The 24,675-nt window shown below is 45.1% G+C and overlaps 1 protein-coding gene across 3 annotated transcripts in view; it reads left to right on the top strand.

The window, feature by feature from the left end:
- Positions 1-1,562: 1,562 nt before the first annotated feature.
- Positions 1,563-24,675, top strand: part of map7d1a (MAP7 domain containing 1a) — a 260,340-nt gene continuing 237,227 nt past the window's right edge. The window contains exon 1 of one of the 3 annotated variants that reach the window (XM_043717932.2): positions 1,563-1,943. In XM_043717932.2, coding sequence (XP_043573867.1) covers positions 1,790-1,943 — 154 coding nt within the window. In that variant the 5' untranslated portion in view covers positions 1,563-1,789. The remainder of the gene's footprint in view (positions 1,944-24,675) is intronic. The other 2 variants (XM_043717931.2, XM_043717933.2) reach the window with 2 other exon arrangements.

Genomic DNA, 24,675 nt, shown 5'->3' with positions numbered 1-24,675 from the left:
GAGCACGGATAGTGGAATATAAAGGGTTGCCAATCAGCATTATATTGACAGTTTCTGTCAGTTATGTGATGCAGATGCATTGCACAACACATGGTAGAGTTTATTTTTCACTATTTGTTCTTGGGGAACTCGTCACTGGCAAAACTAGTGCCCGGGGTTGCCCTGTCCTTGGAAACATCTCTGGACCTTTGGAGTTTGGGCATTATTGGGAAGCAAGGGGCACATTTAAACCAATCATTTTAGCTTCCATCGTTTGGCTGGGAATTAATCAGAACAGGTGCTGGTGATTTGCCAACACTAGCATACTCACCCTGTCACCCCACAGCCCCGTCTCATCACCTTATACCCACCTTCCCACCCTGTCCCCCACCCTGTCACCCCACAGCCCCGTCTCATCACCTTATACCCACCTTCCCACCCTGTCCCCCACCCTGTCACCCCACAGCCCCGTCTCATCACCTTATACCCACCTTCCCACCCTGTCCCCCACCCTGTCACCCCATAGCCCCTTCCCATCATTCGATACCCATCTCCCCATCATATAATCCCTTCCCATCACTCCATCTCCATCCCTCCACCATACACCCACCCTGTCACCCTACACCCTTCTCCCCACCCTGTCACCCCACACACCCTTCTCATCATCCTAGCATCATCTCCCCACCCTACACCCACCTTGTTACCCCACTCCCCCTTCTCATCATCCTAGCATCATCTCCCCACCCTACACCCACCTTGTTACCCCACTCCCCTTCTCATCATCCTAGCATCATCTCCCTACCCTACACCCACCTTGTTACCCCACTCCCGCTTCTCATGACTCTATACGCATCTCCCAACCTTGCACTCATCCTCATACCCACCCATTGTGTTACCCTATACCCACTCTGTCACCCTATTGACACACACCCAACCCTATACCCACCCTGTCACCTATAGACACACACACGCCTATACCCACCCTGTCACCCTACAGAGACACACCCAACCCTATACCCACCCTATCACCCTATAGACACACACACCTCAATGCCCGTCCTGTCACCCTATAGACACACACACCCCTATACCCAGCCTGTTACCTATGATACCTACCCACCCTATCACTCGAGAGACACCCACCCACCCCGACACCCACTGTCAGCCCACAGCCCCTTCCCATCACTCTACACCCATCTCCTCACCTTGCACCCACTCTCACACCTTTCACTCCCACCCTTTCACTCTATAAACACCCACCCCGTGTACCTGCAGCTTCCGGCCCCCTGTCACCCCCCCCCCCCTCCCCTCCTCCCCTGGATAACCTCGACTTTCCGCTTGAAACCTGCCCGAGCAACATGACACCTCTGTGGAGGGGAGTCAGAGAGAGTGGAAAGTCCTCCAGACACAGAGACAGCGAGAGATCCGCTCAAACCTGTTGGTTGTGCCACTGTTACCAGGGAAACAGGCTCTCTCTCCCTCTCTGTCTGTCTCTCTATACCTTAAGATTGGGGGGGGGGGGGAGTGTATTTGCCTCCTCGGAGTGTACTGGGGGAAGCGGGGGCCGGCAGAGTGAGTGAGTCAGGATTGGAGAGGCTGTTATTGCAAAAGGCAGCACTGACGTCTGTGCAACACTGCACCTCTCTCCAAGTGTGTCTGTGTGTGCAACTGCGGGGCTGCTTCATCGCTACTCCTCCCTGCCCGTTTCTGTTTGTTTTTCCCTTTGCAATGACTTGCTTGGTTTTTGGGGAGCTGGTGTTCTGACCCGGCTGTATCCAGGCCACCCCACACTTGACCCCCTCCCGCTGCTATGCAGCACCACTGCCCCGGCTCTGCCAGGCAAGGCAAGAGGCTGAAGAGGGCATCAGTTCGGCATTGCCTGTCGACTCCCAGCCTGCGGGGCCTGTTCACCATCAGCGAGGAAGAGGAGCGATGCAGAGATGCAGCAATGAGGAGGCTGAGTGGTGAGTACCTGCCCAGCTAAGGGGCTCCAATTAAATAGCAAGTCAGTCAAATGCCCACTTGTGCCACCCTGCTCCCAGTTCAGAATTGCTGTACTCTGTGCCACCAGCTGTGAGATCAGGGTTGTTTATCAGGAATCCTTTTGATAGGATCCTCCCATAAATAGTGGCTGTGGGTTAGGAAATGCCACTATCGCTTCTGCTTCTACCTGGCCCAGGGGTGTTACAGGCTTCAGTCGGGCACACTGGCATTCGAAGGGTAAAAAGTCCAACAGGATCCATAACTGATGATAGCTCTCCAGCACGTGGCAGCTGATTGGCAGCAGTTAGTGTCGAGGAGACATTCCATCCTTGACTCAGAACAAAGTAACAGTAACGGGAACAGGAGTGGGCCATTCAGTTCATGGGCGCTGCTCTCCCATTCAGTTATGATCAGGAACCACCTTGATTCCAATTTTCCACTTGATTCCCTGAGAGTCTAAAAATCTGTCTTAGCCAGCCTTAATTTTGTTTTATTTACTCGTGGGGATGTGGGTGTCACTGGCTGGGCCCGCATGTATTGCCTGTCCCTAGTTGTGCTTGAGAAGGTGGTGGTGAGTTGTCTTCTTGAACCACTGCAGTCCATTTTAGATCCGCCTCACAGCACCAGGGACCCAGGTTCAATTCCCACCTCGGGTGACTGTCGGTGTGGAGTTTGCACATTCTCCCCGTGTCTGCGTGGGTTTCCTCCGGGTGCTCCGGTTTCCTCCCACAGTCCAAAGATGGGCAGGTCAGGTGAATTGGCCAAGCTAAATTGCCCATAGTGTTAGGTACATTAGTCAGGGGGATGGGTCTGCGTGGGTTACTCTTTGGAGGGTCAGTGTGGACTTGTTGGGCTGAAGGGCCTGTTTCCACACTGTAAATAATCTAATCTAATGCCCTTAGGAGAGGGACTTCCAGGAATTTGAGCCAGCTACATTGAAGGAACGGCGATATATGTCCAAGGCGGGATGGTGAGGGGAACTTGCAGGTGGTGATGTTCCCATGCAACTGCTGCTCTTGTACTTCTAGATGGGAGTAATTGTGGGTCTGGAAGGTGCTGACTAAGGAGTCTTGGTGCATCTTGTACAGCGTGCACATTGCTGCTACTAAGCATCTGAGGGAATGAATGTTTGTGGATGTGGTGCCAATCAAATGGGCTGTTTTGTCTTGATGGTGTCAAGCTTCTTGAGTGTTGTTGGGGCTGCACCCATCCAGGCAAGTGGGGAGTATTCCATCACACTCCTGACTTGTGTCTTGTAGATGATGGACAGGTTTTGGGGAGTCAGGAAGTGTGTTACCCACTGCAGTATTCCTACCCTCTCACCTGCTCCTGCAGCCACTGTGTTTATCTGGCGAGTCCAGTTGAATTTCTGGTCAAAGGTAACCCCCAGGATATTGATAGTGGGGGTTCAGTGATGATAACACCATTGAATATCAAGGGGCGGTGTTTTGATTGTTTCTTATTGGTGATGGTCATTGCCTGGCATTTGTGTGGTGTGAATTTTATTGCCACTTGTCAGCCCAAGCCTGGCTATTTTGCAGATGTGATTGCATTTGAACATGAATTGCTTAAGTATATATATATGCAGCAATGGAGCATCATTTGATAAACTCTCCTGATCTCAGTTCAAAATGTTTGACGTCATATCCTGAGGACTATCCTCCCTTGTTTTAGACTCCCTAGACAGGGGGATACCATGATGTTGACAATATCATAAGCATCACATTTACTTGCATTTACTATAGTCAAGGAGCAGGAGAGTCGATGTTTCGAGCATAAGCTCTTCGTCAGGAATGGCTGGTGAAGATGGAGAGTTCATGCTCAAAACATCAACTCTCCTGCTCCTCGGATGCTGCCTGACCTGCTGCGCTTTTCCAGCATCACACTTTTCATCTCTGATATCCAGCATCTGCAGCCCTCACTTTCTCCTAGTTGATTATTGCACTTACTATTGGTACAGTCTTACTGGAGAGGTTTGTAACATAGTGCATACAACAGGCTAAAGAAAGATCATAAACTTTAATGTTTCAACCCACTGGGAAAAATCGACCACCTTCAATTGGGAAGACAGACACATTTTCAAAATCAACCTGCTCGTGATGTTTCTGCTTTCACTGGAGTTTTAATTTACTTGGTCCCATCCACTGCAGCTGATGGGGCTTTTGTGGCATCCGCATTCATTTGGAGAGGAATATGGAAATCTTCCCAATGTTCTGCACTGATCTTTTTTTTTAGCACGTACCAATGAAACAGATTACCCGGTGACAATCACACTCCAGTTCCATTGCAATAGTGCTCATTCTTTCCAACTTGTCTGTGGGTTTCTTACTGCACAGCAGTAGCTGCAATTCAAAATTATTTAATGAGCAATAAAGCACTCCTGAAGTTTTGAGGCCGTGTGGGATCAAATAACCTACCAGCCTATAGTGTACAGCGTTAAAGAAAGGGACTGTCAATCAGACCATGCTGGAGTAACAGTACCTCCATAGGAAGTCAGCATCTGCAGGCAAAGGACTTGGGTAAGTGGAGAAAGAGAGGAAGGCTAAAAAGTAAACTCTCCATAGCCCTCAGTATAAGGCTAACACTTTTCATACCCTGTCTTGTACATGTGACACAGGCGGTTGCTAGAAGGATTAGACGGGAGGTGAGGAAAAGGGTTCTGACTCAGAGGGTTACACGAGTCTGGGATTCACTGCCCAGTTTGGTGATCCAGGTGGAAACCCTCAATACAATCTGAAAGGAACCAGGATCTGTACCTGAAACCTGCTCAGCTATGGACCAGGTGACGGAGAATGGGACAGAATGGGAAACCAGCCAGTGCAGTCACAACAGGCTGAATGGCCTTTCTCTGTGCTGTACATTTTCTATGGTCCTATCACATGTATAAGACTGGGTGGGTGTGTGTCCCAGACAAGTGTGCTGAGTGAGCATGTGAGTGTGTGAGTGTGTAAGTGGGTCAGTAAGAGTGTGTCTGTGCGAGTGTGTGGGTGTGAGTGGGTGTGTCTGTGTATGTGGGTGTGCGAGTGTGTGTGCATGAGTGTGTGAATGCGTAAATGAGTCTGTGTGAGTGTGTGGGTGTGTGTGTGTGGTGTGAGTGGGTGTTTCTGTGTGTGCGGGTATGTCAGTGCAGGAATATGTGAGTGGGTTAGTGGATGAGTCGGTGGGAGTATGTGGGTTGTAAGTGTGTGTGTATGTGCAGGTGGGATGTGTGTGTGTGCGCGCATGTGTGTGTCTGTGTGTGTAGGTTTGTGAGTGTGTGGGTGTGTGTGTGAGAGTGTGAGTGTGAGTGGGTGTGTGTGTGGGTGTGTAAGCATGTGAGTGAGTGAGTGTGTGTGTGGGTGTGAGTATGAGTGTGACTGTGTGTGGGTGTGTGTGAATGCATGAATATGTGAGTGGGTTAGTGGGTAAGTGAGTGTGAGTGTGTGAGTATGTGTGTAGGTGGGTGAGTGTTTGAGTGTGTGGGTGTATGGGTATGTGAGTGGGTTTGTGAGGGGTGGGAATGTGAGTGTGTGAGGGTGTGTGTGTTTGTGAGAGTATGTGAGTAAGTGTGTGAGTGAGTGTGTGGGTGAGTGTGTGGGTGAGTGTGTGGGTGTGTGTGTGGGTGTGTATGAGTGAGTGTGTTGGGTGCATGAGTGTGTGTCTGTGTGTATGTTTGGGTGAGGGAGTGTGCGAGTATGTGACTGTGCGTGTGTGTGTATGTAGGTGGGGTGTGTGTGAGTGTGTGTGTGAGAGTATGGGTGTGAGTGGGGGCGTGTGTGTGGGTGTGTAGGTGTGTGAGTGAGTATGTGGGTGTGTGAATGTGTGAGTATGAGTGTGACTGTGTGTGGGTGTGTGTGTGCATGAATATGTGAGTGGGTTAGTGGGTAAGTGAGTGTGAGTGTGTGAGTATGTGTGTAGGTGGGTGAGTGTTTGAGTGTGTGGGTGTATGGGTATGTGAGTGGGTTTGTGAGGGGTGGGAATGTGAGTGTGTGAGGATGTGTGTGTTTGTGAGAGTATGTGAGTAAGTGTGTGAGTGAGTGTGTGGGTGAGTGTGTAGGTGAGTGTGTGGGTGTGTGTTTGGGTGTGTATGAGTGAGTGTGTTGGGTGCATGAATGTGTGTCTGTGTGTATGTTTGGGTGAGGGAGTGTGCGAGTATGTGACTGTGCGTGTGTGTGTATGTAGGTGGGGTGTGTGTGAGTGTGTGTGTGAGAGTGTGGGTGTGAGTGGGGGCGTGTGTGTGGGTATGTAGGTGTGTGAGTGAGTATGTGGGTGTGTGAATGTGTGAGTATGAGTGTGACTGTGTGTGGGTGTGTGTGTGCATGAATATGTGAGTGGGTTAGTGGGTAAGTGAGTGTGAGTGTGTGAGTATGTGTGTAGGTGGGTGAGTGTGTGAGTATGTGTGTATGTGTAGGTGGGATGTGTGTGATTGTGTGCATGTGTGGGTGTGTGTGTAGGTTTGTGAGTGTGTGAATGCGGGTGTGGGTGTGTGTGAGTGTGGGTATGAGTGGGTGTGTGTGGGTGTGTAGGCATGCGAGTGAATGTGTGGGTGTGTATGAGCGAGTGTGTTGGGTGCATGAGTGTGTGTCTGTGTGTATGTTTGGGTGAGGGAGTGTGCATGTGAGCGTGTGACTGTGTGTGTATGTGTACGAATGTGTGACTGTGTGTGTGAGTGTGTGTGGGTGTGTGACTGTGTGTATGTGTACAAGCGTGTGAATATGTGATTGTGTGTGTGAGTGGGTGTGTGAGTATGTGACTGTGTATGTGTGAGTATGTGATTGTGTGTGTGTGGCGATGTCTGTGTGTGTGTCAGTGTTTGTGGGTGTGTGAAGTGGTGTGTGTGTGAGGAGGTGGATGAGCTGAATAATGACAAGCAGAAAAGACAAATTTAGCAAATGAATTTTAAAATCCAACATTAGGACTATGTTATGATATCTATCATAAAAAATCCTTCCTTATGTTAACAGCTTGCAAAGCAAACACTCCGACTGGTTAACACTAAGGTGTCCCTTAAGAGCAGCGTGTGCACAGTGTGTGTGGGAGATAGAATTGGTCTTGCATGAGACATAAAATGACAGGCCTTCCAAACAGGCATTGTCATTGTGGAAAGGGCTTTATTGTGCCATCACCCTGCTCACTGCTCCTATGCTGCTGGTGCACAGTGCCAGTGATTTCATAGCAAATTAAAAAGATGTTCTGAATTTCCTTGTTGTTGAGAATATTGATTGAGTGTTGGGATAATGATTTCTGACCTGTCCAGATTGCTCCAACATCAGGCTCAGAAAGAGTCTTCATTGGGTGTCCTACCTCCAGCCATGGCCCTAACTCACACACATTACATCACTGTTAGAACACTTCCTCAGAAAGACTAAAGGGACACTAACAGATTGTGTACAAGCTCAGATCTAGGTTAGCCGGTATTCTGTTGTCTTCTGAACTTTTCATTGTCTGAGCCTCTTCCCCAAGGTGCCATACAAGCATGAATAGAGCCACTATCCCTTCGGGATGGCAATATATGCATCCACTGCATACCTTCACTGGGCTTCAGCTCAGTATCTGGATTCTGTGCTGTGGTCTTCACTTGCTGATCCAGCTCCTAAACCCCATTCTTGAGCCTCTGAGGATGACAACTGAGCCAGTGGTCACCTGTCCAAATGTGACTGTCCAGCTAGACACTGATCCACTATTCAGAGATCAGATTGTACGCTGTACATTGGTGAGGGCTTCCTGGTGTGGGGCTTGAACTCTTGGTTAGAGTCAGGAATGCTGTCCTTGAACCAAAGACCTGCTGTCCTAGAAAGGTGTTCCGCCAACCGTGAAGAATACCTCAGCTGAGTCCAACCACAATATGTTCCCATCTGTACTTTTCCTCAGGTTCTGGATCCAATAAGTACAGTTCCATTACTTTCCCCTTCCACCTTCCAGTGTTTGTAGCATCCCGATGACTGAGATTGATTAACACAGCCCAGACTGGGATAGGACCTTCCATAGATTGTGTGCCCCTCATTTCCTTCTGGGATAATGCTGTAACCACTGACTCACCGAGGACAACCTTTTGCAGTCAGTTTAAACATCAGTTTAACTTTATTATTCTGATAAATTGCCAACTAATCTTTGCAGCACAGCCAACAATTCATCAAGTGACTGAGCTGTGGGCTTCCTTTTGGTCTTTGTTTGATGCCACGACAAAGCCACTTGGAGAGATTGGTACAGTGTGTTCAGTCAAGCTGCAGGGGAAACATTTAATCTGATCTACCGTGCACTGTGTGACTGGGGACACCATGTTGTAGTGGCAAATACAAGCACATCGCATTCTCTGGAAATAAATGGGAATCAAAGGTGAATTCCTCTCCCAGTGGTTATCCTGGTGGTTTAAGGAAGTGCCAAACTATACCAGAAGGACCCCACGGCAATTGGCTATCCACAGAATTCTGCCAAAGAACCTGCATTGAAGAACAATGATACAAAGGTTGCACCTTCTCCCAGATGAGGTGTTTCGAGATGAAATCATTAAGAACCTGGTGAAAGAATTCCCACAACCATGGCAAGTATCTAGAAGGCTGAATGAATGCACTCGAGGAGATTAATGCTTTCCCAAGATGATGGACATCATCTGATGATGACAGAATGAAGTGAATACATTCCCAGCTCAGGACAAAGATAATCCGGAGAGTTATTTATCTTTCACCATGCATGGCATGGTGGCTCAGTGGTTAGCAATGCTGCCTTGCAGCAGTAGGTTCGATTCCTCCCTCAGGTGACTGTCTGTGTGGAGTTTGTCCATTCTCCCCATGTCTGCGCGGATTTCCTCCCACAGTCCAAAAATGTGCAGGTTAGGTGGATTGGCCGTGCTAAGTTCCCCATAGTGTCTAAGGGTGTGCAGGCGAGGTGGAAATGTAGGGTTACGGGGAACAAGCATGTGGGGAGTGAGTCTGAGTGTGATGCTGTTTGGAGGGATTTGGAGGGAGTGTGGACTTGATGGGCTGAATGCCCAAACTCCACGCTATAATGATTCCATGATCTCACCGTTCTCATTTGCCGAATTAAAACCTGCTTTATTCTTCCAGCCGAAAAACAAACACTTAACCTGATAAACCAAGGTGCAACCTGCATTATCAATGGATGCAAGGTTAATCAGATTTCAACTCCCATCTTCAGGAGAGAGAAAACTGAGACTGTACAAGCAATGAAACTAATGAATTAGCTGTAGGAGGAGGACACTCAGCCCCTTTGATCTTCTGCCATTCAATAAAATCATGGCTGGTCATTTGTGGTATCAACGCCACATTCCTGCCAACCCCTGATAGCTCAGAAACCTCTGCCTGATCACGTCAGCATTGATGAACCCAAGGATGAGATCTTGCCAACTACGCCTGTACCAGAACAGAAGGGAGGCAAACTATAGCAACCAGTCATCCAGCAGACTGGACTAATTCCAACTGCATAAATTGTGCACCAACATTGAAGAGCAGTTTCGAATTTTCTGTATTTGTTCAAAAACAATCAAAACATCTACCTCTTTTTGTCTTTAAAATATTCAATAACCGCCCATCTCCACTGCTCTCGAGCAAAGAGAGTTCCACAGACTCAAATCCCTCTGAGAGAAATATTAAATCGCCTTCTCTCCACCCTAACTGGGAGACTTCTTCATTTTAAATGTGTCTGGTCTTTCCTGTAAAGAGATCATTCGCCACCCTGTCAACTCCCTCGGCATCTCACATCTTTCAATAATCTCACCTCACATTGTACAACACCTCAGTGAATACAGGCACGACCTTATCCCAGGAAGCAGGAGAGTAAATCTTCTCTGAGCTGTTTCTAATTCAATTAAGTGCTTTCTTAATTATAAGACACCAACACTGCGCATAGTACTCTGTAAACGCCTCATCAGTGCACTGTATAACTGTAGCAAAACATCCCTAATTATATTCCATTCCCTTTGCGATAAATAACAACATTCCATTTGCCTTCCTAATCATTTTCTGCACCTGTGTCATGAGGCTTTTGTGCTTCACAACCTAATCCTTCTGTACTCCAAGTCTTGCAATCTCTGTCAGCTTAAATAATATCCTGTTATTTTGTTCTTCCTGCAGTGAGGACTGCTCACACTCTCCCACATTATACGACATCAGTGATTATTTTTTTGCCCACTCACTTAATGTATCTTCATCTACTTTTGCAGACTCCTTACGTCCTCAGTAAAAAAAACGTCCTTTCCTCCCGATATTTGTGTCGTTAACAAATTTGCTAGCCTTTGGGCTTTTCATTCAGATCATTGATATAAATTGGAAATAGTCGAAGCCTCAGCGCTGATTCCTGTGACACTCCACTAGTTACATGTCTCCAAACTGAAAATGACCTCTGCTCTTAGTTTCTGGTTAACCAATCCTCCATCCACATCAAACCTCCTGCACCATGAGCCTTCATTCAGCACAATAACCTTTGATGTGGTACCCCTTTTTACAAACCTAAGTACACCACAACCAGATATCCCCCTTTATTGTTATTTCATCAAGATTGCAACAGGATTTGATTGGGTTTCCATGGGGCAGGAAAACAGAACTGGGAGTCATTGAAAAGTATACAGTAAGTAACACATCCAGTCAGGGATTTTAAACCAAGCTTCTTATGTAGAACGCATTGAGAATATGGAGCTCACTCTCAGATGGAGGTAAGTGCGTGCAAGAGGAAGCTTAATAAACACATGATGGTGAAAGAACAAGCATGTGTTGATTGGGTGAGATGAACTGGAGGCTCATGTGAACCGTAAATATGAGCATGGAATGGTTAGACTGAATGGTCTGATACACTAGATACAATGTGATGATATACAACAATTACTGGAGAATCAGCAAACACTTTGGCCAGACACTGTAACATGTACCATTGACTTTATGACTAATGTGAGGGACGTTGATCTTTACATGCTGATAGACAATGCGCACATAGCAGCATCGTAACGACAAAACCTACTTATATCCTGCATTGATGTGCAAGAGCATGTTTCTAGTAGTTACTAGTTGAAATGTGAAATCTAACCCAGGGACTGATAACAGACTTACATGAAATGAAATGCATCGCATTTAACTGTCACACTATTTTCAACATGATAGAGTGTCACACCGAGGTATTGGTTCTAAGCTAATTTAAGACTACATTTTCCTTTCATGCGCATTGCCTGTTTTAGATTAGATTAGATTAGATTCCCTACAGTGTGGAAACGGGCCCTTCGGCCCAACCAGTCCACACCGACCCTCTGAAGAGTAACCCACTCAGACCCATTTCCCTCTGACCAATGCACCTAACACTATGGGCAGTTTAGCATGGCCAATTCACCTGACCTGCACATCTTTGGATTGTGGGAGGAAACCAGAGCACCCGGAGGAAACCCACGCAGACACAGGGAGAATGTGCAAACTCCACACAGACAGTTGCCCGAGGCTGGAAGCGAACTTGGGACCCTGGTGCTGTGAGGCAGCAGTGCTAACCACTGACCCACCATGCTGCCCATAAAAATACTAGAGTTAAGATTTGATTCCCCACAGTACGGAAACAGGCCCTTCAATCCAACAAGTTCACACTGACCCTCCGAAGAGTAACTCACCCAGACCCTTTCCCTCGACTAATGCACCTTACACTATGGGCAATTTAGCATGGCCAATTCACCTGACCTGCACATCTTTGGATTGTGGGAGGAAACCCATGCAGACACAGGGAGAATGCGCAAACTCCACACAGACATTTGCCCAAGACTGGGAATTGAACTCAGGTCCCTGGTGCTGTGAGGCAGCAGTGCTGGCCACTGAGCCACCCCTTAAGACACCCCTTTGCAATCTCTTTACTGCATTGTGCAATCCCAGGTCGTAGTCCTCAGTGGATGTACCCTCATCCATGACCCAAAATGTGGCATCTGACCAAATTCCTATCCCCATGCCATCTGCTCAATCCAATTAACCCGAGATACTGGCCTGACCATATTGTCCATTGCTAACCTAACTCCCACCATATCCACTTGGCCAGAAGCCCCCTGAAACCTAGTAAACAGCCCTTATTCCATCAGGTGTTACACCATTAACCCGTACTTCAGCCAAAGTAAGAGAAGGGAAATAGTGGAGAGAAGTCAACAAAATAGAATAGAATGCCAGAAGATGAAATAAAAAGCCAACAAAAAGTGCAAGACCACCAGGAAGAAGAACTGAAAGCAAAAAGAGAGCTCAAAAAGCAAGACAAGAGACAGAGTGAGAGAACAGTGCGAAGATAAATGAGATTGCAAAGAAAATTCCATTAAGTCATGGTTAGCAATTTAACTAAAGATGTTAGAAACTTTGAGATTTTTTGTGTTGCTGGGGCTTACCTCCATGTTTCTAGTTACCTGCCATGCTACTTTCTGGGCATGTGCATGAGTTGGTTTCAAGTTATAAAATTTTATTACGTCAAGGCTGTGTTGGTCCTGACATTAGGCCACAGTTCCATTTGCCTCACTTTTTCTCCTCTGAGCTTAACGAGGAGTCTCTGCACATTCAGGCTTGACAGACTGGATGCTGAGAGGATGTTTTCCCTGGTTGGGGAATTTGTCAGGATATGACATAGACCATTAGAACTAAGATGAGGAAATATTTCATTACACAAAGGATAGTGAACCCTTAGGAATCTGCACCCACAGAAGACTGTGGAGACCAAGTCACTAAAAATATTCAACCAAGAGATGGATAAATATTTATATTTTAAAGGCAGCATGAAGAATGGAGGGAAAGCAGGAATATTGCATTGAGCTAGAAGATCAGCCATGATCATATTGACTGGCCAATTGGTGTACTCCTGCCCCTAGTTTCTGTGATCCTATGTTTAACCCAAGTGTGTTTGTGTCTCAGTTCTACCTGACGAAGCAGCCAACCACATGAATCTATTCCCTGTCAGCAACTTGCCACATCTTATAGCCATGGCTCCAATTCATCCCTTCCCTCAATGGAAAAGCCCCCAACATGTTCTTCATAGAATCTCAATGGTGTGGAAACAGGCTATTCAGCCCATTGAATCCATGCCTACCCTTCAAAGAACATCCTTCCCAGACGCACCCTCTCTGTAACCCTGCTTTTCCCACGGCTAAGCCACCTGGCCTGCACATCACTGGACACTACGGGCAATTTAGCATGGCCAATCCACCTGACCTGTGCACTTTTGGATTGTGGGAGGAAACTGGAGTACCTGGAGGAAACCCACGCAGACACGGGGAGAACGTGCAAACTCCAATCAGCCACTTGCCCAAGGCTGGAGTCGAACCTAGGTCCCTGGAGCAGTGCGGCAGCAGTGCTAACCACTGAGCCATCATGGTACTCCACAGTCTTTGGCTGTATCATTCCATCTAATCGACATATCTACAACGTGTCATGACTTTGTCAAAGATAAACAAGGAAAAAGAAAGTGAATGAAGGTTTGCATTCAGATACCACCTTTCCACAGGATATTCCAAAGTGAGTGAAATATTTTTAAAGTGTAGTCACTTCTGTCATGTAAGTAGTGTGTGCACAGCAAGTACCCTTACGCAGCAATTTGAGAATGATGTGGTTTGATGGCTGGCTTGTGACACAGAGTGATGCCAACAGAGTGGGTTCAATTCCAACACTGGCTGAGGTTACCATGAAGTACTCTCCTTCTCAACCTCTCCCCTCACCTGAGGCGTGGTGACCCTAAGGTTAACCTACCAGCTGTAGTCTCTCTCTGAGAGAGTGGGACTATGGTGACTTTGTTTATTTAGCAATGTTGGTGAGGGCACTGGTAAGGGTTGTGGAAGCAGTTCTGTCCCAGTGAGAAAGCAGAATCGACCTCAATTTTACCCACTTTAATTTATCATGCAAAAGATGGTGCCTGTAATAATGTGGCAGCCTACAGTACTGCACTTGAATGTTGACTTAGATTGCACTCTGAGAGGACGTTGATGCCAACTGAGGCACAGCTGATGGATAAGAACTGAGGAGACATAAAGAATAAACATAGGGAGCAGAGAGAAGCAGCATAGGTAACAGTGAGATAGACGCACCCACAAGAAAGACCATAGACAGCTGAAAGTCAAGCTGCTCAGATTCACTGTAATCAACACAGTAGCAGATTGACTAATAAATTCAATAAATAGTAAAAATCCAATAGGTGTTGAAGGGGCAGCATTTCAACACTACAGGGGATATCATTAATCCATGAGAGCATAGAGACATGGAAACACACCCTTTGGTCCAACTCATCCACGCCGAACAGATGTCCTAAATTAATCTAGTCCCATTTGCCACCACCTGACCCATATCTCTCTAAACCCTTGCTATTCATATACCCATCCAGATGCCTTTTAAATGTTACAATTGTACCAACCCCCACCACTTCCTCTGGCGGCTCATTCCATCCACACACCACCCTCTCTGTAAAAAGGTTTTCCCTTAGGTGCCTTTCAAATCTTTCCCCTCTTACCTTAAAACTATGCTCTATAGTTTTAGACTCTCCCATCCCAGGGAAAAGGCCTTGTCTATTTACCTTATCCATGCCCCTCACGATTTTTAGACCTCTATAACGTTAGCCCTCAGCCTCTGATGCTCCAGGGAAAATAGCCCCAAACTATTCAGCCTCTCCCTTTAATTCAAATCCTCTAACCCTGGCAACATCCTTGGAAATCTCTTCTGAACCCTATGGTTAGTTCAAACTGGTATTTTATGATTTTTCTGTGAAATAAAATTCTAGTTTACTCAATATATTGCATTTAGTTACAGTCAGATCCAAGGTGAGATTCCTGATCGATCCAGATGGAATACTCCAAAGTGTTATGCTTCTGGGCACATAGGAATGTACTGGTTCCTACCCTCTGATTGGTTGCAACAAAGTTAATTTTAAAATGATCACTTCTCTTGTAGTTACCTTCCTTCCCAGCCACATAAAATTATGTTTTAAAAGGAGTAAACTTAACCAGGCTTTCTTAAATCAACAAAAAAATGTGAGCTTCTTAATTACTACATGCAAGTAGAAATATTAATGTACTACACAGATTAGAAATACGGATTAAATCTAAAAACAATAAAAATAAAGACAAAGGTTCCATGGATCAGTCTCTAAGTAGGTTTTAGAGGATAAGATGACAGCGCAGATGTTATTGGATCGCACTGCTAGTGTAGAGGTTGGCAGCTGAACACTCAATTTTCAAGTTTCCATAACTTTTAAATGATTGAAGTTCCTTTTTCCTGATTTTTAAAATTGTTTTGCGGCATTCAGAGTATGAGAGAGTCTTCCTTTCTTTACCTGTAATGCAAAGGTGCTTACAAGCGGTTCGTAAACTGCGACTTCCACAGCATCTTCTGAAAGGGGCTGTGATCAACCCCTCATTAGTTCACATTGCTCTTTCTCTCTCTCTCTCTCTCTCTCTCTCTCTCTCTGCTCCCCCACTCCATCTGAAGTTTCTTTGATACCTTTAGGTGTTACATTCCTTTGGTCCCACCTAGAAATGTCATCCGCCCTCTGAAATTGAACCTGAACTTATTCTGTTCATGCAACAGTTCACTTCTAAAACTCACATTTAGAATTGGAAATTAAAAGGTTTATTAATTTATAATCGGTGAAAGATCCAGTACATAGATAACTAAGCCAAATATTCTGCAATACACAGTATGCAGGATTTACCTGGGGTGCATTTTCTTTATTAGTTTGCAGTAATCCTCAATAATATACAGTTTATGTCTGCCCTGTGTTCTGATTGATTATTGAGGGTGCTGTTTGTTAGTGAGTTTACTTGATTGTCAGTATCTGGCTCGCACAGGGACATGTGCAGTCAGCAGAGGACTCGAGTGTGTGATACCAACAGGTAGCCGTGTAGTGGGGTGGGTTTCTGAGGAGATTAGAGTGTGCCTGACCATCCGTTTCCTTGGTAGGACAGATAGTCCCCGGGAGGGAGAGAATGAGATTGATGGGAAGGATAGTGACAGCAGCAGATGGTGAGATGAGAGGGACACAAGGAATGTGATGGGGATAATATGAGACGAATGGGATAGGACAGGATGGAGTTGGCTGGGGTGGATAAGATGATGGAATTGCGAAATGGCATAAGATTTCAGGAACATTTATTTGAAAGAAGTTATTATACTTATCTATTCTTGGCCCTATTAATGAAGATCCAATACATTTGAATATAAAGGCTTTAGAAAAGCTGTCAGTTGTAATGAAAGAGTAGATCTGTATTATAGTTATGGACAAAAGAGATGAAATCAGGCCACACTCGCTGTAGTTACAGCACAGTTTAACTTCAATCGGCATGCCACCTACACAAGCAAAGACTGAAGGTAGGGATTGCTGCAAAATTGGAATCCTAACTAAAGACTCTGTCATGGAACAAAGATAGTAATTAGGAATAAGAGTGAAATACTGCAGATGCAGTAAATCTGAAAGAAATGCAGAGAATCCTGGAGAATCTCAGCAGGTTTGACAGTATCTGTGGAGTGGGAAAAAACGATTTAATGCTCTGAGTTCAGAAGAGCCAATTCTGTTTTTTCTCTTCAGAGATGCTGTCAGACCTGCTGAGTTTCCCCAATACTCTCTGTTCTTGTTTTAGTAATTTGGAGCTGCTTTCTTTGATCTTGGAATTATATCAGGTGAATTTCTGGGAAATAGAGCATGTCAGTCTCGAGGCAACATTGAGGAGAAAGTGAGGGCTGCAGATGCTGGAGATCAGAGCTGAAAATGTGTTGCTGGAAAAGCGCAGCAGGTCAGGCAGCATCCAAGGAACAGGAGAATCGACGTTTCGGGCATAAACCCTTCTTCAGGAATGAGGAAAGTGTGTCCAGCAGGCTAAGATAAAAGGTAGGGAGGAGGGACTTGGGGGAGGGGCGTTGGAAATGCGATAGGTGGAGGGAGGCAACATTGAGCCCATCAGATGTAAAACAGCCTCTTCAACTCAGGAAAAAAACATTCCTAGTTAGACACTCATATTCCATGACTATATACAGGTCACAGAGCCAGACCTTTAACCACATTGTATTTACATTCATCAGTCTGTTGCATATGGGTTCAAATGTGAAACAATAGCCAGTATCTTTGCAAATTGCAATGAGCCCCCCCACCCCCACTTTAAGAGGTAGAGGTGAGTTTGAAATAGTGCTAGTGGTAATAATGTCGTTTCAATTATTTCAATAAACTGTTTTACAAAAGTCTGTAAAGATACTCAGGCTGCAGGGGCTGGACTGCATTATCGGTTCCCAAAATTACATTTGCTAAGTATCCTTTATTATTTTGTGCAGTTCCTCAGTTAGTTAGCTTCGGTGCTTTATTTGTCCAAAGAGAATGAAGGAGTTGGCTGAGCTGCTGCGATAATGTTGAGGAGACAGAATGTGGAAGGCTACATCCTGTGAATAAACCTGCTATCAAGGGTAAACAAATAATGATATGAGCCCCCCCCCCCCCCCCCCCCCCCGCCCAACTGATATATACAGCCACAACTGTGGGGATAGTGCAGCATGCCTGCAGAGATCATTGTATTGGGAAAAGCTCACAGTTAGCATGCTGCTTACATTACATTGAATGCATGTGGAGTAATCATATATCGTAATCACCAAGTTTGTTTTCAGGGCCTATGCAAATTAACCCCCTCTGTGTTAATTTCTGGATGAAGTAATTTCAGAGAATAGCTGTGTAGAATGTTTAGTCAGTCATGTTGAGGAGCTAAGGAAATTGACTCTGAACATCACATATTTTTCATTTGACTTTATTATATAAATAAACAAGTCATTTGCTCAAATTTATGCCTTGTCTCATAAGATGCTGTTTTGAATAATTGCATGTAAAAGGAGGATTTGTGGATAGAATTTAATATTTCAGTGGTTAACCTACAACCCCTGTCTCTGTCACTTGACCCAAAACATTAACTCTGATTTCTCTCCACAGATGCTGCCAGGCCTGCTGAGCTTTTCCAGCAATTTCTGTTTTTGTTCCTGTCTCTGCGTGTTGTTTAATGGTTGATGGAAGGTTAGAGGAAGAAAGAGGGTCAGCATTTATATTGTACTCTTTCAGAACAGTGCCAAGTGCTTTCCAGCCAATCAGGACACGTGAAAGGTAGTTCTGGTGAAATGTACAAAATGGGGCAGGGAGATTGTGTGCATGCATTCCCAGGGTAATAATGAGAAGAGAGAGGTTCGGTTTTCTGTGATAGTGACAGAGGGGTAAATACAGGTGAGGAAACCAGATTGAATTCCACAGCTCAGCTTTGAAATACTGTCACAGGGTCACTTCTGGTCATCCTCTTGTGTCCACTAGTAGGGAAAATGTTTAATATCGCAGTTTAATATCGCAGAAGGAAAAACACAGTTAAGAAAAAAAGCAATATTTGGGAATGTATGTACTGTAATAGAGTGATACAACATAGAAACAGACCCTTCGGTCCAACCTTTCCATGCCAACCATAATCTCAAACTAAAGTAATCCCACATGCTTGTGTTTGGTCCATATCCATTCAAACCTTCCCTATTCATGTATTTATCTAAATGTCTTTTAAATGTTGTAACTGTATCCGCATCCACCACTATCTTTGACAGTTCGTTCCACATATGAACTACTCTGTGTAAAATAAATGCTTCTCGTGTCTTTTTTAAAACTTTCTCCTCCCACCTTAAAAATATGCCTCCTTGCCTTGAAATCCCGCACCATAGGGAAAGTTCACCTACCATTCACCTTATCTACACCCCTCATGAATTTATAAACCTCTTTAAGGTCAACCTCCTGCAGTGAAAAAAATCCCAGCCTATCCTTATAACTCAAACCTCCATTCCTGACAATATCTTGGTAAATCTTTTCTGAACCCTCTCCAGCTTAATAATATCCATGCTGTATAGTGGTATTCCAGGTTTAATATATGTGTTGGAACAGTATGTCTCATTCACCAGTGTTACTGCGGTATTCCTTCCGAGTTCTTTTCCAAAGGATTTCATCACCAACACTGTAGCTCTCCGTCAACATTACTGTACTATCAGCACCAAATTTTATGCTGCTTTTGTGTCTGGCTCTTGTTTTGAGCCTCAGTTGACCAAAATGATGTGCTCTGCATCTTAGAGGATGCAGGGTCCATTTACAGGAGTCACCTTTTACCCAGCGCTCAACAGAGAATCGAGCCCAAAGCAAACCTGCAATCATTGCTGTACAAAGCCCAAAAACACCACAAAAGGTATTATTCACAATATCCGAATTTTCCATAAATTTAATGGATTCTTCTTTGAAGAAAGCATTTAATAATCTGTGCAAGTAATTAAAAACTTTACGATGGTAGGAAATAGTCTCATTTCTTATGCATCGTTTTTTGATTTCATTAATGAGGATGAGCTAAATTTAATTTTATGAAAATGGATAGGAAGGTTAGAAGGTCTGGGATTAGTAGGGATTTGAGTTCCTTGATAGCATTTCAGAGTGCCCTATTTTCATTGTACAGTTCCTTTAACAACAGCAATCCTCAAGCTTTCAGTTGAGTAGAGCTTCTGTACAGTGAAAAGCAGATGACATTTTGAAAGGTCATTGAAGATCAATTGAATTGAAGATTTTCAAAGTACCAAGGACAAAGCTCAGCAATCGTCAAATTGTTCGAAGTCTAAGTTAGAGTGGCGGGGGTTTGGGAACCTGAGTGGGGTGGCAAGAGTGAGGGAAACAAAGACAGAAGATTAGATTACTTACAGTGTGGAAACAGGCCGTTCGGCCCAACAAGTCCACACCGACCTGCCGAAGCGCAACCCACCCATACCCCTACATTTATCCCTTCACCTAACACTACGGGCAATTTAGCACGGCCATTTCACCTGACCTGCACATCTTTGGACTTGGGAGGAAACCGGAGCACCCGGAGGAAACCCACGCAGACACGGGGAGAATGTGCAAACTCCACACAGTCAGTCACCTGAGGTGGGAATTGAACCCGGGTCTCTGGCGCTGTGAGGCAGCAGTGCTAACCACTGTTAGAAAGGTAGAAAGAACAAGTGGAAGCCAGAGTAAACAAGGGTTTTCAGCAAAAAGGACTGGGGTAGAAAGAAAATGTCAAAAACATCAAAGATACTATATCTGAATTCATGCTTCCCTTTGCAATAAGGTAGATGATTTAACAGCACAAATAGTATACATGGACGCAATATAATTGCGATTGCAGAGACATGGCAACAGGGTGACCTAGGCTGGGAACTGAATACCCAAGGGTGTTCAGTCTTTAGGAAGAGCAAGTAAAATGGGAAAGGAGGGGGTTGGCATTGTTATTGAAAGATAAAATCAGTCTGGTAGGAACCTGTCAAATCAGCCTGGGTAAAGCTACAAGAGTTGGAAAACATTAGTGAGAGTTACCTATAAGCATTCAAACAGCAGTGGTGCAGTAGAGGATGCAGTAAATAGAAAATTAGCGATGTTTATAACAGGGATGCTCCTGTAATCATGGGTGATGTTAATCTATATATAGACTGGATAAGCCACATTAGCAATAATACCATGGGGGATGAATTACCAGAGTGTATATGCAATACTTTTTAGACCAGTACAGTGAGGAACCAAGTATGGATCAGCTTGTCCTAGATATAGGAGGAGAAAGTGAGGTCTGCAGATGCTGGAGATCAGAGCTGAAAATGTGTTGCTGGAAAAGTGCAGCAGGTCAGGCAGCATCCAGGGAACAGGAAATTGACGTTTCGGGCATAAGCCCTTCTTCAGGAATTCCTGAAGAAGGGCTTATGCCCGAAACGTCGATTCTCCTGTTCCCTGGATGCTGCCTGACCTGCTGCGCTTTTCCAGCAACACATTTTCAGCTTGTCCTAGATATAGTTTTGTGCTGTGAGAAGGGTTTAATTAGTAATCTGGTTGTGAGAGATCCTTTCGGAAAATTGATTATAACATGATAACATTTTTCATTGGGAAAGCCAGTCAAATAGTCAAATCCAAAATGAGATCCTAAATCTAACAAAGGAAACCACAAACTTGTGAGGAGTGAGTTACCTGCGATATACTGGGTAACTTTATCAAAAGGTATATCAATAGATAGAACTGGTTAATATTTAAGGAATAAATATGTGCATTGCAACAGTTATACATTCCTTTTGTTTTAAGAAAACGACAGAAAATGTGCCAGAACCATAGCCAAAAGAAAATAAGGATACCATTAGATCCAAAAAGGATTCATACAAAGTTGCTGTTAAAATAGGCAAGCTGGGAATTAGGAGCAGTTTATAATTCAGCAAAGGAGGTCTCAAAGGTAAGAAGGAAAAATAGAGCAAGAGCATAAACTTGCAAAGAACATAAAATCACACTGTAAGAGCTTCTATAAGCTAGTGAAAAGAAAAAGACTATCTCAAGCAAATGTAATCTGAAACAGTAAACGAAAAAACAAATAATATCCCAGAAATGCTAGGGAAGCAAGGATATATTTAGAAGGGGAAATTCAAGGAATTTACTATTAGTTGAAAAAGAAGTGCTGGAGGAATTAATGGGACTGATAGCAGGGTCAGATAATCTACATCCCGAGTACTAAAGGAGGTGGCTGTGGAAATTGTGGATATGATGGTTGTCATCTTCCAAACGTCCAGAGGTTATGGAGGGTGGCAAACTAACTCCACTATTAAACAAATGAGGCATGGAGAAAAGCGGGAATTACAAACTGGTTAGCCTCACATCAATAGTAGGGAAAATGCTGGAGCCTATTATAAAGAACGTGATAGGAGGACACTTAGAAAATACCAGCAGTATTATACAAAGTCAAAATGTTTTGAGGATGTAGGTAATAGATTAGATAAGGGGGAACCAGTAGATGCTGTGTATTCGGATTTTCAGATAAAGTCTTATGTAAGAGGTGACTGAGCAAAATCTAAGCACACGGGTTAGTGATAATATACAGACATGGATTGGTGAGCAGATAGGAGACAGAAACCAGGTATAAAGGGGTCATTTTTTGATGTGGGATTGCAGTGAGGAGTGGTGTGGCTCAGGGATCTGTGATTGGGCCCAGACATTCACAATAAATATCAATCATTTGGTTGAAGGAATCAAATGTAAAATGTCAAGTTTGCTGATGGCATAAAACCAGGCAAGATTGTGAGTGTTAAAGAGATGTAAAGATACCTCGGGGCGATTTAAATAAGTTGAGTGAGCAATCAAGTACCTGACCAATGCAGTATAATGTGGATAAGGTGTTTCCCTCAATAGGAAAAGCAGAATGACAGAGTATTACTTAAATGGTGACTGACTAGAAATAGTTTATGTACAAATGCTCTAGGCATCATGGTCTGGCGATGGAGGATTCCTGAAGAAGGGCTTATACCCGAAACGTCGATTCTCCTGTTCCTTGGATGCTGCCTGACCTGCTGCGCTTTTCCAGCAACACATTTTCAGCTCTGATCTCCAGCATCTGCAGTCCTCACTTTCTCCTCGAAGATTATGTACAAATGTACCTGGGTAGGCTGCTCTTTAGAGGACTGCAGATGCTGGAGATCAGAGCTGAAAAATGTGTTGCTGGAAAAGCGCAGCAGGTCAGGCAGCATCCAAGGACCAGGAGAATCGACGTTTCGGGCATAAGCCCTTCTTCAGGAATGAGGAGGGTGTGCCAAGCAGGCTAAGATAAAAGGTAGGGAGGAGAGACTTGGGGGAGGGGCGTTGGGAATGCGATAGGTGGAAGAAGGTTAAGGTGAGGGTGATAGGCCGGAGAGGGGGTGGGGGCGGAGAGGTTGGGAAGAAGATTGCAGGTCAAGAAGGCGGTGCTGAGTCCAAGGGTTGGGACTGAGAAAAGGTGGGGGGAGGAGAAATGAGGAAGCTGGAGAAATCTGCATTCAATCCTTGTGGTTGGAGGGTTCCTAGGCGGAAGATGAGGCGCTCTTCCTCCAGGCGCCGTGTTGCCATGGCCTGGCGATGGAGGAGGCCAAGGACCTGCATGTCCTTGGCGGAGTGGGAGGGGGAGTTGAAGTGATGAGCCACGGGGTGGTTGGGTTGGTTGGTCGGGGTGTCTCAGAGGTGTTCTCTGAAACGTTCCGCAAGTAGGCGGCCTGTCTCTCCAATGTAGAGGAGGCCACATCGGGTGCAGCGGATGCAGTAAATGATGTGTGTGGAGGTGCAGGTGAATTTGTGACGGATATGGAAGGATCCCTTGGCGCCTTGGAGGGAAGTGAGGGGGGAGGTGTGGGCGCACGTTTTGCATTTCTTGCGGTTGCAGGGGAAGGTGCCGGGAATGGAGGTTGGGTTGGTGGGGGGTGTGGACCTGTCAGAGGGTCAGTATGGACTTAATGGGCCAAATGGCCTGCTTCCACATTGTAGGGCTTCTATGATTCTATGATAAGTACACATTACCATTAGCAAGCCTGGCAACTAGTAACATGAATTGGTCAAAAGACTGCACCAGACACAATGGCGATTTATACTCAGCTCTGGGATTTATTGTTCTCAATCCTGATTACAGGGTCAGGATAGGAAATGCATCATTTTCCCAGTCTTACCCTCTTCCTACTCAGGGGTTTGTACCCAGTGATGGAGAGTGGAATTTTCGAGTTCAGTTCCCATCAAGATTCAGATGTTTTTCTCACAGGCTGCAAGATGCTTCTTGTTAAAATGTTCTCTCTGCCAGCAGGGTCTTGTGTCATCTCTAACATGGTTGTTCATGGTGTCTCCTCTCAGTCAGAAAATCAAATCTTCAAAACTCCCCACAGCAACACAATGAATCCATGCTGACACTTCCAAAGCAGGTCTCTGCTGCCTGAGGTGATGCAATATCAAACTTGGGTGTTATTTGCCTGCACTGAAAGATGTAAATGATCATGGGGCGTCATTCATACAACAGCTGGGAAGTTTTTCCCGGCTGTGTCCTTGTTAAAACTTATTCTTCAGCAAGTGTCACTATGAGGTGAAGAGTGTGATGCTGGAAAAGCACAGCAGGTCAGGCAGCATCCGAAGAGCAGGAGAATTGATGTTTCGGGCATAAGCCCTTAATCAGGAATGGTAGGCTATTCTTTAGAGGGTCAGTATGGACTTAATGGGTCAAATGGCCTGCTTCCGCACTGTAGGGAGTCTATGATTCTATGATAAATACACATTATAATTAGCTACCCCTGGCAACAAGTAACATAAACTGGTCAAAAGACCAACTTGAGCTTATGCCCGAATTGTCGATTCTCCTGCTCCTCAGATGTTGTCCGACCTGCTGTGCTTTTCCAACACCACACCGTTCACTCTGATCTCCAGTCCTCACTGATCCTGCTATTTGTGGGACCTTGCGTGCACCCTGCAATTTGGCTGTCATATGATTAGATTAGATTCCCTACAGTGTAGACATAGGCCCTTCAACCCAAAAAGTCCACACCGACCCTCCGAAGTGTAACCCATTTCCCTGTGATTAATTCACCTACCACTATGGACAATTTGGTATAACCAATTCACCTCACTTGCATACCTTTGGACTGTGAGAGGAAACCAACGCAGAAAAACCCAGGAGAATGTGCAAACTCCACACAGACAGTCACCTGAGGCTGGAATTGAACTCATGTCCCTGGCACTGTGAGGCAACAGTGCTAACCACTGATCCACCGTGCCACCCTATGTGTCCTGTAGGACATGAGTGACTTCACTTCAAAAATACTAACGTACTGAGGTTGACAGGCTCTGTATAAATATGTTATCGTTTTCTCCCTTTTCTGTCTAGGTTTCCATCCCTTCACCAGTCCTTTCACACAATCTCAAACTATTAAAGAATATTTCCCCATATTTCAGTTCGGTTTTGTGCTG

The sequence above is a fragment of the Chiloscyllium plagiosum genome, unplaced genomic scaffold (genome assembly GCF_037043375.1).
Source record: "Chiloscyllium plagiosum isolate Xiang-an unplaced genomic scaffold, Cpla_swu_hap1 HiC_scaffold_30, whole genome shotgun sequence".
NCBI classification, from domain to species: Eukaryota; Metazoa; Chordata; class Chondrichthyes; order Orectolobiformes; family Hemiscylliidae; genus Chiloscyllium; species Chiloscyllium plagiosum.
Note: the sequence above shows the minus strand (reverse complement) of the source record. Positions and strands in the feature narration are given on the sequence as shown.